This window comes from Bos grunniens, chromosome 20, assembly GCF_055505025.1.
Source record: "Bos grunniens cultivar Pamir isolate PY7600 chromosome 20, Bosgru_T2T1.0, whole genome shotgun sequence".
NCBI classification, from domain to species: domain Eukaryota; kingdom Metazoa; phylum Chordata; class Mammalia; order Artiodactyla; family Bovidae; genus Bos; species Bos grunniens.
Genome location: NC_141184.1, coordinates 71,321,767 through 71,341,721, shown reverse-complemented (window position 1 = coordinate 71,341,721; position 19,955 = coordinate 71,321,767). Strand labels below are relative to the sequence as shown.

At 48.0% G+C, this 19,955-nt stretch overlaps 1 protein-coding gene across 3 annotated transcripts in view; it reads right to left on the bottom strand.

Moving 5' to 3' along the window:
• SLIT3 (slit guidance ligand 3) overlaps window positions 1–19,955 on the bottom strand; it is a 718,940-nt gene that overhangs the window by 124,372 nt on the left and 574,613 nt on the right. For all 3 annotated transcript variants that reach the window (XM_086362269.1, XM_086362271.1, XM_086362270.1), the window contains exons 10-12: window positions 19,039–19,110; window positions 12,921–12,992; window positions 9,231–9,302 (exon numbers count right to left, since the gene is read on the bottom strand). In XM_086362269.1, the coding sequence (XP_086218395.1) occupies window positions 9,231–9,302; window positions 12,921–12,992; window positions 19,039–19,110 (216 nt within the window). The remainder of the gene's footprint in view (window positions 1–9,230; window positions 9,303–12,920; window positions 12,993–19,038; window positions 19,111–19,955) is intronic.

Genomic DNA, 19,955 nt, shown 5'->3' with positions numbered 1-19,955 from the left:
GTTGCCTTCAGAAAAAGCAAAGTGGGCAACAGAATCCATGGAGAGTGTCAGAGCTGGAGCCTGGGGTGGAGAAAGGTGGAATAAAATATCCAGACTCCTGGGTCTGGGCTGAGGAAGGGCCCCTGCCTCCAGGCCTGCTGCAGGATCAGGCCTTGCTCGACCGGAAGAATCCCAGGGGCTTCCATCACTCACAGCAGCTTGTAGCCTCCTCCACTCAGGGTCCAGGTAACAGGAGGAGATGGGCCACAGAAGGGAAGAGAGGTTCACCCTGACCCCCACCCCCAGTCTCCCAAAAGAGGCCACAAGTTCGGGGTTCACTTGGCAGCAGCTGTTCTTTCTCATGACTGGCTCTGCTCCCGTCTCTGGCTACAGGGGCAGTAATGGGACAGAGGGCCACTAAGGCCCCCTTTCTAGCTACTGCCCTTGCCCACATCCCCCACTCCATTAAGATTCCCCCGAGCTTACAGCCTTAGCCACGAGGTTGGGAAAACACCAACATCTGGAGTCAGGTTTAATGATAAATTGCATCAAAATCACCTTGGCAACGCCAGTGGTTCACACATTGATTCAGTGGCCTGAGCTCTCATTTGAATGATATTTATATTCTCCACATCTGCCCACAGGTCTGCGGAAGACAGCAGTTTAAGGCTCTTCCTCCTACTTACACTGTGTTTGTCTGCACATGCCAAAAGCATAATGCAAACCCTGATGCACAAGGTGTTCTTAGGAAACTGATGTCAAGAAAGAGGGTAGCGGCCACGTTCTGGAGAGTAAGTGAAGCCCTCCCGGGAAAGACCACGGGACAGGAGGATGAGCCCAGCTTCCTGCCAGGAACTTGGGTGCTTCATGGAACCTCCTTTTCTTAAGTGAGGCTGAGGGGGGCGCGTGGTCAGCTTCTGTTTCATAAACACTCAGATGTTTATCATGCTATGGAGGGGAAAGATGGTACCGACAACCTCAGGGCATAACCGTTTCTCTGCCTCCTCCAGTAGGGGAATCATTGTTCAAGAATAGGTTACGGGGTACATGCCCAGTGGTGGGATTGCTGGGTCATCTCTGTATGTGGCTGGACCTAGAGCCTGTCATACAGAATGAAGTAAGTCAGAAAGAAAAAAACAAATACTGCGTCTTAATGCATATAAATGGAATCTAGAAAAAATAGTACAGATGAACCTATTTCCAGGGCAGGAAAAGAGATGCAGACATAGAGAATGGAGATGTGGACACAGTGGGGGCAAGAGAGGGTGGGGAGAATTGGGAGATTAGAACTGACACGTCTACGTGTACGCATGCTAAGTCACTGTAGTCACGTCCGAGCTTTAGTCGTGTCCAACTCTGCGACCTTATGAACTGCAGCCCTCCAGGCTTCTCTGTCCAAGGGATTCTCCAGGTGGGAATCCTTGAGTGGGTTGTCATACCCTCCTCCAGGGGATCTTTGCAACTCAGGGATCAAATCCGCGTCTCCTGCATTGGCAGGTGGGTTCTTTACCGCTGAGCCACCTGGGAAGCCCCGGACATGTATACACTGCACGACCACAATAGACAGCTAGTGCGACGCTGCTAAAAGGCACAGAGAGCTCAGCCCCTGTGGGATGCGATAACCTGGAGGGGTGTGACGGCGTGGGTGGGAGTGAGGTTCAAAAGGGAGGGGACATATGTACACCTACAGCTGATTCACTTCACTGCACAGCAGAAACTAACACAACATTGTAAAGCAATTTTATTCCAATAAAAAAAGGAATGGGTTGCAAAGGCTCTGTTATGAAAGCACACTCACTGTGTGTCCCTGTGAGTATTTCCCACTATTAAGCACTGGCATAAACTATTAGTGAGGATGCCAATTAGGGGAGCCATTCTGGACCCCTGATTAAGCTGCAGTATTTAGAGTTGACCCCTTTGTATCTTCTCTTTTAAATTTTTTCCTTTAGAATTAACCCTCTGCCATCCTGAAACTCTTTATTTACTAAGTGCAATAAGGGCCACTCTTGTCTTAGAATAAACATGCTCTCATCCCTCCCATATGAAATATGAGGGATTTATTTTGACCTTTGGTAACCTCCTGAGGCTTCCCAGGTGGCTCAGTGGGTAAAGAACCTGCCTGCAATGCAAGAGACACTGGAGATGCGGGTTCAATCCCTAGGTTGGGAAGATCCTCTGGAGGAGGAAATGGCAACCCACTCTAGGATTCTTTCCTGGGAAATCCCATGGACAAAGAAGCCTGGCGGATTACAGTCCATGGGGTCCCAAAGAGTCACAAGACTGAGCATGCATGCAAGGCAACCAGAGGGAAGCTGAGATACTGACAAATCAGACAAGGGAGCCAGCACCTGCTCTCAGGAGATGGAGGGCTTGTGTGAGCTGGCTTGCTCCTTTCTTCCCCAACAGCTACTAGGGTCACATTTGCCTATCTGATTGCTACCTGGTTCTGAATCAGTCCTTTAAGAGGGATAAGCCCTTTAACAAGGATAAACCATCCACTCAATGACCAAAGCATGGAATGATTCCAGAATTTAAGTCTCCCTAAGAGACTCAGCTTCCCTTAGGAAGCTCCAGATACACAAGAGAGGGAAGAATTCCTCCCTCAAGAATGCATGACAAGGCTTCCCTGATGACTCAGTGGTAAAGAATCCGCCTGCCAATGCAGAAGTCACGGGTTCAATCCCTGATCCAAGAAGATTCCACATGCTTCGCAGCAACCAAGCAACCGTGGGACACAACTACTAAACCCATGTGCCGCAGCTACTGAAGCCATGTGCCCTAGAGCCTGTGCTCTGCAACGAGAGAAGCCTGTGTACCACACCTAGAGAAAGCCTGTGTGCAGCAAGGAAGACCCAGAGCAGCCAAAACCAATGCATGACACGGGCTTTCCTGGCTAAGACTCCACACTCCCAATGAAGGAGGCCTGGGTTTGATCTCTGGTCATGCTGGAGAAGACTCCTGAGAGTCCCTTGGACAGCAAGGAGATCAAACGAGTCATTCCTAAAGGAAATCAGTCTTGAATATTCACTGGAAGGACTGATGCTGAAGCTCCAATACTTTGGCCACCTGATGTGAAGAGTTAACTCATTGGAAAAGACCCTGATGCTGGCAGATTGAAGGCAGGAGGAGAAGGGGGCACCAGAGGACAAGATGGTTGATGGCATCACTGACTCAATGGACATGAGTTTGAGCAAACTCTGGGAGATAGTGAAGGACAGGAAAGCCTGGCGTGCTGCAGCCCATGGGGTCACAAAGAGTGGGACACAGCTTAGCAGCTGATCAACAATAACAGGGAACTAGGCTACTAGGAGTTCGTATGCCACAACTAAAGATCCCACGTGCCTCAGTGAGGTTCTGCACTTGGCAACAAAGATCTCGCTGCAACGAAGACCTGGTGCAGACAAGTAAATTTTAAAAAATAGTAATAATAAAAGGAATGCATTACAAAGTAAGTCTGCTTCTACTTCTGGAGAGAATTCTCATCATCTCACCTCAGCCCAGTCTTTAAAAACAAGCAGCTTCTTGATTGTCCTCTCACTGAGTTCAGGGCAAACTCTAGTGGGGATGAGGACAGTGAGCTCGAGGAAGTGCCACAGGAGATAGTGGGCCCCTGATTTAGACTGAGGCTAACAAGAGGAGCTGAGTAACTATCAGTTCCATGGTACTTCCTCCTTGGCTTGAGCCAGTGAGGAATTCTTGTTTCGTGTATCACCAAACTAGCTCTGCAGATTGACCCATGACTGGGTCAGACGCAGATGTCTGGCAGGGACTCCACGTTCAGAGTGCTTGGGTTCCAATGCTCCATCATTTACACACTGAGAGACAATGGCCAAGCTACCTACATCATCAGTTGCTGAGTTTCTACATCTGTAAAATGAGCCTCTCAACAATACCTTCCTCTTGGCATGGTTGTAAAGGTTAGATGAGGTGATGTACATGAAATTGCTTAGCACAGGTTCTGGAGCATATTAAGTCTTCAATAAATGTTATTAGCAGCAGTAGCTATACTAGTGAAATAGCTGGTGAGGGAAAGTGAGCTATAGGGAGTTAAGTTTTGCTCACTGCCCTGTAATTGGCAGGTTGCTTGGAAAACTCCAAGACCCTTCAATGGCCTTGTCTGCCTTCCAAGGAAATCAAACAACAGGCGCCTGGGTTGCCTTAACTCCTCCCAGCCCCAAGACGGTCTGGCTTGGGTTAAGACCTCCTGGAGCAGGTTTAACATCGACTGGAGCCAGGATTTATGTGAAAGCTTCCACCTCAAATGACTGCCCACCCCACCTGAGTGTCTCTCCCATGTGTGCCATGCAATCAGTGAGCACTAACTGAATGCACTGACCCCCGGAGAGCTGTAACACTGCAGCCTGATACCGCCCATGCAAGGAAGAAGTGATGGCTCTGGAGACATGCTCGCTGCTTGCTTCCCTGCGTTAGACAGGGCCAACTGCTGAGCTGCAAAGTCACAAATCTGGGGGCATTTTGGCTGGACACACACTCAGGATCACAATCTCCAGGAGCCCAGGAACCAGGGTGGGCAGGGGAATGGTGAAGATCTAAGCCTTCACACTAAAGTTTCCAGTGATAAAGAGGGTGGATGGAGCCTTGGAGAAGAGGACAGGTCACTTCTCAGGTGATCAGAGTTGGGAGTGCACATCCAGCGGCATGTCCTGTCCTAACCGTGATTCTGAGATGTCTCCATGTGGGAAGTTTCAGTTTCCTGCAGCTTGCAATGGAATCTCTCAACACGCTTCTTGCCCAACTGGGCCCCTGACTTGCATCCTAGCAGCCTGTCTCAAGGAAGAAAGCTGGCAGATTCGTTCATACCCTCAAAGATCATAAGGGTTGTTCGAACTAAACAACAAATGTGTGTTTAGACTTACAGATGTAAGTCTGTACTTCTAAGTCTGTAGTCAGTATTTATGCAGATGGAAGTCTGCAGGAACTGAACCTTTTAGGATTAATTACGGGGAGACATACTATTTTCAAACACGTGAAGAATATGAGAATAGCCTTTTCTGAGTTTTGCAGAAGCCATGACTGAAGTTTAGTACAAGAAATAGCTGGAGCCCCTTTGCCGTCCACCTGAAACTATCACAACATTGTTAATCAATTATACTCCAATATAAAACGCAAAGTTAAAAAAAGAGAAAGCACTTCCTGACCTTTTCAGTAAGCCGAATTCACCACAGAAACCATCAGCACAAGAGCAGCAGGGTTTGTGCCAGTGTGTGTGGGACAGGATTCTACACCAGCTGGGACAGAAGCTGTCCGGGAAGCGCTAAAAATTTTGGAACTCCAGCTAAAGGAGGTGACTCTTGCGAGGCTGACACCCAGAAGACAGGGTACTGGACTTGTGGTCCCTTCCCAGGACTGCTGAAGCTTGTTCATGGAGACCTGTTGGCTGCAGCCTCTGAGAAGCCCTGACGACTGAGTTTCCCGTTAGTGTTGGCCATCTGCCCGAAGCAACAGGGCATGAAGATGACCCGGGAGGGATGGGTACCTAACAGGCTGGCCTAGTGTAGTAGGGTGGCTGAAAAGTTTGGGGACACGGGGAAAGAGGGGATGGGCAGGCAGGACAACCAGCTACAACACACCTGCTTTATTATGGGCTGAGTACAAACTCTGCTTATTGTAATACAGTGGGCTGGTCATGGAACTAGAGCGGCTGTCTCTTGTTTGCTGCTGCTAAGTCGCTTTAGTCATGTCTGACTCTGTGTGACCCCATAGACGGCAGCCCACCAGGCTCCCCCATCCCTGGGATTCTCCAGGCAAGAACACTGGAGTGGGCTGCCATTTCCTTCTCCAATGCAGGAAAGTGAAAAGTGAAAGTGAAGTCGCTCAGTCGTGTCCGACTCAGCGACCCCACGGACTGCAGCTTACCAGGCTCCTCCATCCATGGGATTTTCCAGGCAAGAGTACTGGAGTGGGGTGCCATTGCCTTCTCTGATCTCTTGTTTACAGCCATCTTTTTACCCTAATTTGATGTGTACAACATGAAAAGTACAGGCACATGGGAATTTATAAAGAAGTGCCAGCTATATTTAAAATGGTTAACCAACAAGGTCGTGCTATATAGCACAGAGAACTCTGCTCATTGTTATGTGGCAGCCTGCTTTGAAAGGGAGTTTGGGGGAGAACGGATACATCTGTTTGTAAGGCTGAGTTCCTTTGTTGTCCACCTGAAGCTATCACAACATTGTTAATCAGCTAGACCCCAATATAAAACAAAAAGGTTTTTGTTTGCTTTTTTTAAGTGCCAGAAAGGAAACATCCAAGATCATTTTGGGCGACAGAGACAGCTTGGCTTTTTGCTGTTGTTTTTCAGTCACTAAGCTGTGTTTGACTCTTCGTGATCCCTGTGATCTCTGGACTGGTACTGCCAGGCTTCCCTGTCTTTCATTATCTCCTGGAGTTTGCTCAAACTCATGTCCGTTGAGTCGATGATGCCATCCAACCATCTCATCCTCTGTCGCCCCTTTCTCCTCCTGCTCTCAACCTTTCCCAGCATCAGGGTCTTTTCCAATGAGCTGGCTCTTCACATCAGATGGCCAAAGTAATGGAGCTTCAGCTTCAGCATCAGTTCTTCCAACGAATATAGTTGCTTTGTGATGCGACCATAGTTTGAGAGATGGAGAGAGAAGAAAAAACAAAACCCTTGCAGAAAGCTTTCAAGTCAAAGGAAAGGAAATTTCTCAGACTAGCAGGGTGTTCTAATCAGAGCCTTATCGGAATGTCTCCAGTCTAACAAGGAGAAAGCCAATCTACCGAGGGCGGAATGCTACATTAGATCCAATCAGAATCTGCTTTCTAATTGTTCAACACCAGGTCAGAGCCCAGTGACAGCTACAGTTGCTGGTTCTTTCTGGAAAGTGAGGAACTTGAGTTGTGTCAACTCTTGGTCTCAAGGGAAGGGAAAAGCTTTGTCTTCACTCCCAGATATTCAGCTCCATCAGCTCAAAATAATGAGACACAACCAGAGTTTTTTCCTGGCCCATGCAAAGCTCTAGTCATCTTACGACTGCTGTCAGCTGGGAGCTGGAATCTATTTCCTTTTTTAAAAAACATGCATTCAGGACTTCCTTGATGGTCCAGTGGTTAAGAATCTGCTTTCCAATGCAGGGGACGGGGGTTTGATCCATGATCAGGGAACTAAGACCCCACATGCTGTGGGGCAACCAAGCTCAGGCGCCACGACCAGAGAGAAGCCTACACACTGCAACGAAACTCCTTAGTGCTGCACCCGAGAGCTGACACAGCCGGATAAAACAGCAGATACATAAACAGAGCGAACGGCAAGAAACACGGCCCCCGAGCGTGCGTTTATGATACTGTTGCTGTATGCCCTGCACCGTGCTAGGCACTTTGATGCGTGCTATGCTTCTCCCTAATGCCTACAAGGGCATATAGCATTCAACAATCAAAACATGACTGTTACAGGATATCTACCCCAGCCCAGTGAAACACGACACCTCCGAATCTCCCTCTAGGCCATCCTATTGTTGTCTTCTGGCAGGGGATTAATAGGTACAGTCAACTGGCCTTCTGGTGGCAGTTATACCTTACATTTTCTTTGCTCCAAGCAAAGAATACCATCTGTGAAACCCCCCAGCTCACTGCAGAGCCCTGACATGTCCTTCTAACAAATAGCCACAAAGGCCCACCGAGGGCTGCGACCCTTGAACACTGATAGGTACACAGAGCCACACAGAGAGAGACAGACACAGAGACAGAGGTGTGCAGGGCTGGACAAAGAGGAAGCAGAGAAAAAGACACTGAATTTTCTTTCTCTGGCTTTCCTCTTCACTGAAACAAGCCTTCCCGGTGCTGTGATGGATGTCCTGTCTGAAAACTAGCTGGCCACCTCATCCAGGCGTGATTCATGTGCTGCTACTGTGTGAGGAGACTCTGTCCAGGGCTGAGTCTTACAGGGCACAGAAAGGGTAGAGAGCAGAGATGTGGGAAGAAAAGGCTAAAGGAAAAGCCTCACTTCCTTTTTCTTGAAGAGTCCTGGGCGTCCCCGTGTGAGACGCACTGTGGACCTTCTTCCGTCCACCCTTGTTCCTGACTGCCCACCCATCCGGAGATAAAACTTGACTACGTTGTCAGCAAGCTCGTGACGGAGCTTCACTTAACAGCACACAGGAGGCAGGAAGGGCCCAGGCTGCTTCTGTAAGGGGCCTGCGACTCGGAGGTGATTGTACAAGGGAGCATGTATGAGTGCGTGCGCGCACGCGCACACACACACACACACACTCACACACACACTCATCTGTACTCAGATGCATGCCTCTGGTAACATACATCTTGTGGTATTCAGAGGTGTGGGGGCCTTCTGAGCCACAGGACCATGTAAGCTCTTCTCCAGCTTCCACACCCATTTTCTGTATGATTGAGGGCAAGTCATTTACCTCTCTGAAACTTGGTACTGTCCATTGCTAACAGGATACTCAAGATCATTTCCTAATACCAATAGGAATTATGATGTGCAGACATGGATGTGTACACACACACTTCCCACACCCACAGTACATGCGTGTAGATGCTACGGCTACCTGATCACAAACCAGGGATAATTCTAGCCTGATCATAAAATCTTAAAATACAAGATGAGCTAAATTCCTTTCCTTGTCTCTCCACATCAGAGTTCACTTACTTTCTTCAAACATTTAAGCTCAAATGACCAGAATGAAATAAAAGCAAATAAATAATCCCAGAGCTTAAAATTTGAGGCAAGAAATCCTCCTTTAAATTAAATAAACACTTCCCCCCTCAGCCATATCTTTCCCAGATAGAGTCACAACAGTGACTGATTATGCTCCTAATTATTTCACAGACCCACCCCTACCTCCTTCAAGGTCACATGTCTACCGTCAGCTCTGTTTCAGCTTTAGTATTGGAATACAGTGTATGAACATTTTAGTTCCCTAAATTCTGAGCATTATCGCGGATTTGACTCTGGCTTAATTTCTAGCCCCCCAAGCCTGAGGGCGGTGATTCTTGCTCGGGTCAGGCTCCCAAGCTGCCTCACCTAGCTTGTTCACACTGACTTTAGCCTTCCTCTGCCAACTCCCCAGCTCTATTTCCACCAACATGAGGCGGTGGAGGTGAGGGCTGGACAGCTCAAAACAATTTCTTTTTTCTATTTAATGAGCACAAAGTCAAAAGACGAACTCTACAGAGCATGGCTCAAAGTTTGCAAAAAAGAGCCTGTTAACAGTTCTAGAGACAATATTAGTGACAAAGTTCCTACTCACAGCAGCTGCAGGGACACCAGCCCATCAAATAGTCCCTTGGGAATCTCCGTGATCTTGTTCCCATAGAGCACCCTGGAAAAGAGCAGAGGGGACAGTGGTCACTGCGGATGAGAGGTCACTGTCACCCCTTCACGCAGGAGGTCACCACCTCGGCCCACTCCGGTGGGATCTCAGCATCGCCTTCCCCAGCCCGCCTCTTCCCTCCTCCTCACCAGTGAGACAGGGGGCTCCCGCCTCTGAGGCTGGAGGGGCAGGCCGCCTGAGAGGTGAGGAGGAAAGGACTCCATCCTCATCTCCTCCTGGGCAGCCCCACTCAATAAGTAATCCACAATAGCAAGACACGATCCCTTTGTGGTGTCTCCCGGAGCTGCTAATATGACTCACACCCTGGCAATAAATAAGACATGTGGGAAGCCAGCCAGCCCTGTGTTTTCTTGTCTTCAATGGGTATTGATCAGGCTGAGCCCAGCCTACAGAATGTTTCCTTTTAATATCCTGTTCCATCCTAAGGAATTCCTGAACTGAGTCCTTTAATCATCCATCTAGACAGGGCTTTGGATATCTGGGGTCCTACCCAGATGGCTCAAGGACTGCTGAGTCAAGGACCGGCTCTTTGGAAAAACTAGGGAGCAAGGAACTGTTATTGCAGTAATAGCAGCTTCTATATTCCAGCCTCTTTTTCCCATTCTCTGAGCTCCAGGAACCAAGGAATTCTTTTTACCCTTCTGTCTTCCAGCCTCGGAGTCCCTCACACTGGGTCTCCTATTTAAGGGCTGGTCTCTGGTGACTTCTGACGCACCAGAAGTGTGGGGAAGAAGTCTCCTGAGTCTGGCTCTTCCGTAGACACTGCTGGCTTCTCTTCTCTCATCCGTGGCACAGACTTTGATGATCTCTTGAGTCCAGCCTCCTCTGAGATGGAGGGAACTTAGCTAAGAAAGATCTTTTAAAAAAATGTTTCCCTCTTGAGGCCTGGAGCACACTGAATTAAGTCAAGATTTGATTCCCACTCAGATTGCAAATCCAGGCTGTGACGTGTCTTTGAGGAGGCAAAATATTAGGATGAGGAAATGGTAAATGGAAGTGATAAACCCACCCCCATTTTCCAGACACCACCAGGAGAGAGTAAGTGTCCCGCTCAGCCTGCGGGTGTGTTTCATTAATGTTTCAACAAATTAATGACTAAATAAAAGTCAGCATGATGGCTCAGGCTCCCATTTGTAATTCATATGACTGTCTCACTGCTCACTGTGGCAAATGCAGTGCCATCACCGTCTGCTCGGCTTGGCAGATGGCAGAACCTCCAGTGCAGCAGGGGCTGGTGGGATGACGGGCAGGGTGGGGAAAGGGGGTCCTTGAATCACAGGTCCACGTGGGGTGTGCCTAAGCCTCAGTGGGTCGAAGCCACTCTGGTGGCTGAGGGGGGCTTCTGTGCATAGACGTGTCTGCCTGTATCCTCAGCTCTTTCCTGGACTTCCCTTCCCACCTTTCGGATCTGGCCTTAAACAACTCATCCTTGGAAGGTTCTCTTGAATATCTCAGTCAACATTTTCTGTCTTTCTGCATTTGATTTTTTTAAAATTAAGTAACAATTTACATACAGTAAATTTACATACATACAGATAGATTTTCTATCACCTATTTTTTTATTACCTCACCCCTTTTCATTATGTCACGTTACATTATTACATATTTATTCATTTTAAACATTTTCTGTGTCTCCTCTACAGCCCCCTTTAATAGATGAATAGATCCCATGTGTGTGATGACATCATGTGGACTGTTCACGGCTGGCTCCCTAGAGCTGAAAACTGAACAGGATCTAACACGGTGAATGCCTGTTTGAGAGAACAGTGCACAGGTATGGGGTAAGGCCTTCTTGCCCTTTGCTTTGGCCGCTCCTCACTCTGGGCAGGGGGTGTTGTTCTTCGAAGCCCCTTGAGGCCAAGACTTGCCTGTCCAGTCACGGCCACTTTCTCAGAGCCTGTGAGGCTGTTCAGCATGTGGTAAGCGTCTGTTGAATGGATGATGCGTGTGCTGGGGATGAGAGCACTTCATTTAAACAATGCCCTGATGGAGTTCAGAATTGGCTAGTGGCATGCCAGTTTCCCATTGGGCAACCAGATTGTGAATTTCTTTTCCTGTAAGACAGGAAGCGTCTCACGGTCCTCAGCGGGCTCCCAGACCCCGGCAAAGGGAAAGCAGCCGGGGACAGGAGGGTGGGGGCAGGGAGAGGATCCTGGTGGCAGACGGCCACTCTCCCTCCTCCTCTGTGATCTTCAGCACAATAAGCAGACACTAATCTTACGCACAATCCTGTCTTTGATATCCCAACCAGATGTTCTACCTGATAAATGAAACTAATTTACTTCGCCAGCAGCAGGCAACAGCTGAATCAAGAGACCTCCCTGTCTCCAGCCCCTTCCCAGCGGGATAGGGCCAGGTGGGGGAAAATGTGTATCTTGTTACCTGCCCACTCATCAATTAAACAAATAGGTTGCACAGAGAGACAAAGCACGGACAGCTTGCCTCTGAGCATCCTTTCCCCTGCCAAGTAGGGCAGGTCACCAAATAATACAAATATCAACTGATGACACCTTAGCTGTATCTTGTACTTTTCACGTTATCTCAGGATGCAGTATAGATGGGGATCAAGAGCATGGTTCTGGAGTCAGACTGCTTGTGTCTAAATCCTGCCTTTCTCACTTGTTACTGTGGACTCTGGATATCCAAAGTTACATTGGTTTATTCAACATGTCTTTTTTTTTTTTTGCACAATCACTACATGCCAGGTACTGTTTGAGGTACCAGAGATTCAGCCAGGATCAAAAGAGACAAAAGCCTCTGTTTGTGTGGAGTTTAGATGACCCAGTTTTTAGATGAACTATCAAAGACAGATGAGGACAGGTTTCCTATTTTAGGTCCTTGTGAGGATGAAGTTTGCAAGCCTCCTAGAAGAGTACCAGGTACACAGTAAGTGCTCACTAAGTACTGCCAGGGATTGTCGGGACTGCAGTCATGAACGCATTTCAGGCAGGAGAGGTGCCACTGTGCCATTTTGCCTGTGAGGGAACATGCACACCAGAGGCAAGTGATGGTCCTTGTGCCACAGGGCAAGTCTCCGGCAGGGTCAGAACAAAGCTCTATGCCTTCCTGCCCCAGAGGGTCTCTGAGCCCCTGGTAGGCACAGCTTTGGTTCCATCCAAGAGCCTGCTTTCAGGTTTCAAAATCAAAGAAAGGCTTATAGGATGGGGTTGATGCATTCTCAGAACAATAGCCATGAGATTGGTTTGGAGAAAAAGCCTTAAAATCAGAGGAAGAAAATGAGATACTCCCTAGACAAGGCCACATGCATGGAAAACATGGCACATGGTACTAATCATACATTACAATCCTCTCTCTTCATCTCCCCGGACAGTGCTGCCGAGGTGGGGGAATGCAGTTGGAGGAGAAGATGCATTCGAATTAGAAGCCAATAACTGGGAAGGCTGCTGGGCACTTAATCAATAAAAATAATGCATTTGGGTTGTAGAAATATTCCCCAAGATCAATTTCCCCTGAAGAAATATTTGTTTCTTTTACCAGGTTGCCACAAGTGCGTAAGGGAACATAAAACCTTGATAAACACCGCCTGGAAAATATGAATGCATCCCTCTCCCACTCCCACCCCACATGCCTCTGCTCCCCACTTACAGTGACGTGAGCGACTTCAGACCCTGGAAGGCATCTGGAGCAATGTCTGAGATCTGATTCTTGCTGATGTCTCTGAAAAATTAACAGGGAAGTCTGAGAACACAGCTCAAAGGTATAATATGGCCATATCTGAGGGGTGGACCAAGCATTGCAGGTATGCAAAATGGTGAGGATGAATTCATCAATTTATTTATTTATAGTGCGAGAGCAGGTCTTAAAGATCATTCAATTCAAATGCCTCATGATACAATGCGCTATATATGTGTATCCCTCTTCTTGGCTTTCAAAGCACGCTTACTCATGGCATCTTGACTTTGACATACGGCCATGCACATGGCAGCCTTCGCTCTGCAGGTGGGAAATGGCACCCAGTTCGATGAGGGCCTTATTGTAGGTTGCAGAACCAGGCAATTATAGCATAAAGGAAGCAAAAGCCAGCTTCGCCCAAACATAGCCCAGGGTTCCTGTGAGCCTCACCTTCTTGTGTAATGTCTTGGCAAATGCTTATTTTTCTCCCCCAAAGTCCTGAGTCATTTTGCCTCCCCAGCGACTTCTCCCTGACCTGAATGGAGGTTTTGAGCAGTGACTGCAGTCTCTGTCTGGTTCAGTGCATCTTCAGCCGTGTGGTATAAAGACATCATGAGAGCCTCACGGTGACTTTCAGACATGTGATTGACACTGGCAATACTCCTTGGACGGAAGCAAGCCCAGGGTGGTGAAGACCAGAAACAATGTGAGTGAGAAGGATGCTGTGTGTTAGAAGCAGCTAACCCAGCCTTGGGGCATTGGGATCTCCCCGATCGGGAGGTTGCTCACTCCGCAGTACCCCAGTGACTTCCGAACACCCACATCTAGTTCTCACTAACGACATTTCCCTGAGTGCAGAGATGTCTCTTAGGAGTCATTAGCTCAGAGACAGCCTCTGGGCTCCTGTCCCTGGATGTGGAGATGCTCCAATTTCCAGCTACAATGAACTCTGGTGCCTCTTCTTTAACAAAATAAATCAATGGGTCTTTGCTTTTGTGAAAAAGAGGGGAAGTTGGGGGCCTTGGAGGGTCAACAAGGAGGAGATGGGAATATTGAGAAGAAAGCATGTCTAAGCAACTGCTTCCAGCGAGGTCAGACGCCCGGCTCTCCTAGCCTCTTAAGTGCATTCCTTGAGCCTGTTTCTCTACTCCTTCTGCATGTGTGTGCTAAGACACTTCGGTTGTGTCCGACTCTTTGCAACGCTATGGACTGTAGCCTGCTAGGCTCCTCTGTCCATGGGATTCTCCAGGCAAAGAACACTGGAGCTGTTTGCCTATTACCTCCTCCAGGGGATCTTCCTGACCCAGGGATTGAACCCCTGTCTCTTATGTCTCCTGCATTGGCAGGCGGGTTCTTTACCACTAGCACCACTTGGGAAACTAGCCTTCAGAAGGGCTGCCCGACAACTTGCGCTTAGGTCTCTGCTCCCTTCGCTCCCTGTTTCCATGGCTTGTGAGTTGAAAGCTACTTCTCAGGTTAACGTTTCTTAGCACAGCTGGTGGGCTTATCCCTTGAGCAGGAGAGAGCGCCTCTAACAAATCCACAGATTGTGCTCGCAAACTCATCAGCTTATACCAGGCTTTTCTTCAGAGCTCTTTTTTTGTATAAGGGTCTTAACAAGCAAATGCCCCAGATTACCCTAATCTTGCTGGGCCTCAGTATGGCTGCCTAGTAAGGCACTTCAGGCAAGTGCACAGTCTGTACTTAGATCATTCCAGTGAGAAAGCCTGTTTTGTTTGGTGATTTTTTTTTTTTTTGGTGACATTCCTAGTGGGATGTCCCTTCAAGGTCCTGAGCCCTTTACCATGTGAGAGAAAATTCTGTGACCAGTGGGGAAGCCCTCTTTAGCCTTGTCAGTGCAAATTAGTTTTAAGTTCACAACTAAACTTCTGGAAGCATTTTTCTCTAAGGACAAGGTGAGATGTCTCATGATTTGAAGATGCTGGGGAGTAGACCTGGGATTGCTCCCCCCGCCCCCACAGTGGCTCAGCTGGTAAAGAACTTGCTGGCTAATGCAGGAGACGCAAGAAATTTTGGTTCGATCCCTGGGTCAGAAGATTCCCTGGAGGAGGGCATGGCAACCCATTCCAGTGTTCTTGCCTGGAAAATTCCATGGACAGAGGAGCCTGGTGGGCTACAGTCTGTAGGGTCGCAAAGAGTCGGACATGACTGAGTGCTCAGGCATGCATGCACGCAGACACTGGAGAAGTGATAGTTTAGCTGGGAACTGACTGTGGTGGTTCTTAATTCTGTAGGAAGGAAATAAGCAGCCATGGGGGGTAAAGGACCAGGAGTGATAAGTGATCAGACACAGCGATTTGGGCACAGAACTGGCATCTCCAGTCTCCTTTCTATTTCATCGAGTTGGGTGCAGAGGGTGGTGGCCCTGGACAGGAAGGCAGCCTAGGAAGGTTGAGTGCCCACCCATCTCCACGCCTGACCCCCCCCCCCTCCCCCAGTCCACATCAGGTGGTCCCAGAGCTGATTCCTGGTGTCTGGGTCACCCTTGACTAGTGGTTCTCAAACCCCATTAGAAGTTTATTAAAATGCACCCACAAGGGCTCCCCTGATGGTTCAGTGGTTAAGACTCCATGCTTCCAATGCAGGGAGCCCAGGTTTGATCCCTGGTTGGGGCACTAAGATCCCACATGCCACGAAGTGAAGCTAAAAGATTAAAAAAAAAAAATTAAACACACCCATAGAAAGTCTGATTTGGCCAGCTGGGGAACTGGGGTTAGAAACCTGCATACATAACAAATCTCCAGGTGATTCCAAGGCAGGTGGTCCCTGAGTTGTACTTGAGATCAGTATTTCAGAATATGGTTAGTCTCAAACCTACCCCAGTCCCCTGGATGATGGAGAAGAAGTGGCCTTTGCAAGCTGTTCAGAACAGAGGTGGTAATTTCCAATGCTGATGAGGGTTAAGTGGGGAATATGAGCTTAAAACACTAGAAGTTGGTGGAACTTGTGGAATATTGCTCTGCCTAAGAGCATGGGAGGGAAAGAACTCAACATCTTGAAGGTGTGGCCTTTAAGTGTCAGTGCTCCCGCTTAACCAGCCCTGTAAGACTGGCATCCTCCCTAATCCCTCCTACTCTTTATTTTCTTGGGCTCCAAAATTACTGTGGATGGTGAGCACAGCCATGAAATTAAAAGATGCTTGCTCCTTGGAAGAAATGCTATGACAAACCCAGACAGCATATTAAAAGACAGAGACATCATTTTGCCAACAAAGGTCTGTATAGTCAAAACTATGGTTTTTCCCAGTAGTCATGTATGAATTGAGGGTTGGACCATAAAAAAGGCAGAGCACTAGAGAACTGATGCTTTCAAACTGTGGTGCTGGAGTAGACTCTTGAGAGTCCCATGGACAGCAAGGAGATTCAACCAGTCAATCCTAAAGGAAATCCAAAAAAAAAAAAAAAAATCCTAAAGGAAATCAACCCTGAATATTCATTGGAGGGACTGATGCTGAAGTTGAACTTCCAATACTGTGGCCACCTGATGCGAGAGCCAACTCATTGGGAAAAAACCCTGATGCTGGAGTCTTTTCCTCTCCTGACGAGGGTAGGAGGAGAAGGGGGCAACAGAGGATGAGATGGTTGATGGCATCACTGACTCAACAGATGTGAGTTTGAGCAAAGTCTGGGAGATAGTGAAGGATAGGGAAGCCTGGCATGCTGTAGCCCGTGGGGTCGCAAAGAGTCAGACACGACTGAGTGAGTGAACCACAGAACAACCTTTATACTAGATTTTACCTGGAAATACTTTTTTTACACTAAGCTGACCACTTGAAATTCATTCTATTCAGGGACAAAGCCATTCTATCAGGAAAACTTTTATTTTGTCATTGGAATGGAGATAAGAAGAGGATGTGGTTCATTCATTGTTGGAGGAAAACATCCTGTGAGATAGTAGAGATAAACTGGTCACATATTCCTGGGAGGAATTCACCCTCTGTGTTTTAAAATCTGTTTTCTCCAGGGACCCTACATCTCCCAAGCCCTTGCACTTCAGTCTAGATTTCTGACGTTAGTCAGAAAAAATTTTAAGTGCTCTCTCTTTCCTACCACCATCCTCTTGGGAAGGAAAAAAAGAGCATCATAGTAAATATCAATAGCATCAAAATGATCAAAAATGAAATTCACTCCCCAGGTCATAACTGAGAAGGTCTTATGAATTTTGAATGCACAGATCGTGGCAGTTCTAAGCGGATGGAGAAAGGGCAGTAAAACATAGCCATGTTCTAAATTACCTGGACTTCACAAAAAATTAGAGTAGTCACTTAAATCATGCAAGAGATAGAGGTTGGGGCAGTGAATGAATTTGTCATTTTTCACTGAAATTACTATCTGGCTGCATAATCAAGCTGGGCTTTAAAAATGAATTGGGAGGGTGGGGATGGAAAATGAGCTGGGAAAGCAGGGAGACCGGGAGATGAATGGCCTAAGATTTTAAATATTAAGGCCTATATTTATACAGCCCCTGCAACAGGAATGCTGCCTAGTGGGGGGAAGGAGAATGTGCTCAGGGCTGGCACATTATATTGGTTTCTACTTCTGGAACTATACCAGGAGAAAATCTTGTTTGGTTTGGATTTCCAGGGAGATGGGAAGTTGGTTTCCTGATATCTGAGGGTAAAGCCTGACAATGCCACTGTTTCTCAGGGGTGTTTATTTTTAACATAAAAGGAGCCAGCAGACACTTAACCTCTTTAATGTAGGCCCTCCTACTCAAGGGAGACTGATGAATCAGCCTGCGGTGGAAGGGAACAAAACCAAGCCCATGCCTATTTCTACCTGCTCTCTCTCCTTCCTTTGTCAGGGCAGAGAAGGAAGCAAACGCAATGAAAATAGCATCGTGATTACTGGGCTATCATAAATGATTTTTTAGGTTGGAAAAGGGATGAGAGCCCCCTCCCAGGTTCTTCGTGTGTATGATGGCAATGGTTGCGGATGTGTCTGAGTGCTACTAGCCTCCCTTCAGAGTGCCCCACTCTGACGGACTCACAGAGAAGTGCTCATGGCAGTCGTGTGAAGGGGAGGGGCGGTGCTGATGACGTTGCCACGATGGTGGGGATGAGGGCAATGAGGCTCAGATGCTGTGAGTCACGCTGGTGTCACCAGGTCCTGGTAGGATGTTGTGATGGCATAATACTGGATGTGGTGGTAATGGCAATGATTCGGATCATCACAGCTGAGTGTGATGATCTAACCTTCTTATCTTACTTAGAAAGATTAGAAAGTCCTGACCATGGGTCTAAAGGGTCCATAGGACCTGGCCCTTACCTACCTTTCCTGCACAATCTCCGCCACTTTCCTTTTCATTCACTCCATTCTGCCTCACTATTGTGCAAACCATCCTGAGAACTCATCTAGACTCCCTCCCTTCCTTCCTTCAGGTCACCCACACACAGAGGGTTTCATGGGCCAACCCTCCTGGGGATGGCCTCTCCATGACTCCCTTCCTTTCTTTTATTTTATTCCATAAGATGGTACAGAAAACCCCAAACGAACTTTTTGGCCAACCCAATAGTTTCTAGTACTGATCAATTTCTGATATTTGCCCTCCCACTCGAATGTGTAAGCACCATCAGAGCAGACTTCATCTTAGTGTCTTCTACCCATAGATGCCAGCACAGCTCTCTACACCCAGTGGACACCTGCTAAGCATTTGTCAGCTGAATGTGTGCATGGTGGTACGGGTGTTGGTGATGGTGCTGTGGGATGATACGGAGTCACTGTCACATCTCTACTGAAGCGCCTACTTGAGGTCCACATCCCCAAAGCCAGAGGGCAGTAAAGAGTGAGATGGGACCTTGTTTAGGCCAATGCAGTCCCACCTCCTACCCAGATAACTTTACCGCATTGTAGCTGGAGACGCCTAAGCTCTGAGATGCCTGAACCCATACACCTCCCCATCTGAAGGCAACACTCAGGCCGTACCTCCCAGTCTTGGGAGACATTCCAGGCCTAACACTGAGCTCTCCCGAGCATGGTCATGCAGCTCCTTATCTGGGGAGATTGCCCACTATACCTATGACCCCCCAAACTGAAAAGATCTGGCGTCCTTTCTCGCTGGGGAGACTCACATGCGCTTCAGTTTCTTGTACTGGGTGAAGGCTCCGGCTGGGATGGATTTGATGGAGTTCTGTTCCAGGCGTCTGGGAAACAGAGCAGAGAAGAGTCGATCAGCCATTTATTAATCAACCAGTGGTTGCCGGGGGCCTTGAGAACAGGATGGTTTCTCCCATCAACGGCACACCTTCTTGGACAAGAGAGACTCGGTAAACGCTGTCCAAAAGCCAGAGACTCATGTTCTGGTGTCTGGGAGTGCCCAGCCCAGGGTCTAACTCCCCTGGGAGAAAGCTAGGAAAGATGACTTCTCCTTGAGCACATTTGGTTCTTGCTGATGACAAGCTGTCTTTGGGAAGCAGTTGTCATCTTCAGGAAAGGTTGTAGGAAGTAACCAGAGGGCTGAAAAAGCCAAAGCGATAAAGAGAAGGATGAGCAGAGAGAGATGGACAGATAGCATTGCCTGTCTATGCTGGAAGCAAGTCACCATTCAGTTAAAACCTCAAGTACCCTACTGCTGGCATGCTGCACAGGCAGACATGACCAAGGCTGACTTCAGTTCTGGGCTTTTCTTTTCTTATTGGAGGTATAATTGACATAGAACTTAATATTAATTTCAGGTGTACACCTAATGATTCAATATTTGTTTCTGGGTTTTTAACTGGCTGTTCTAATATGATGGAGTCTACCAGTCTTTAAGCTCCCAGCCTGACATTCCCCAAACTGGCTCCTGGACATCTGGAGGGCCCCAGGGGCCCAGAATGGACCATTCCCCTGGGGCGGCTGCTGCTGCAGTCTGTGGCTTTACTGTCTTACAGACTTTGCTGAAATGCTTCCTCCTCTATTACTCTAGAAAGAACAAGAGAAGCTGCAGGCTCAGGGTCCACAGGTTCCTCGGAAGAGAAGGAGCGTAGGGAGTGAGCATGCTTCTCCG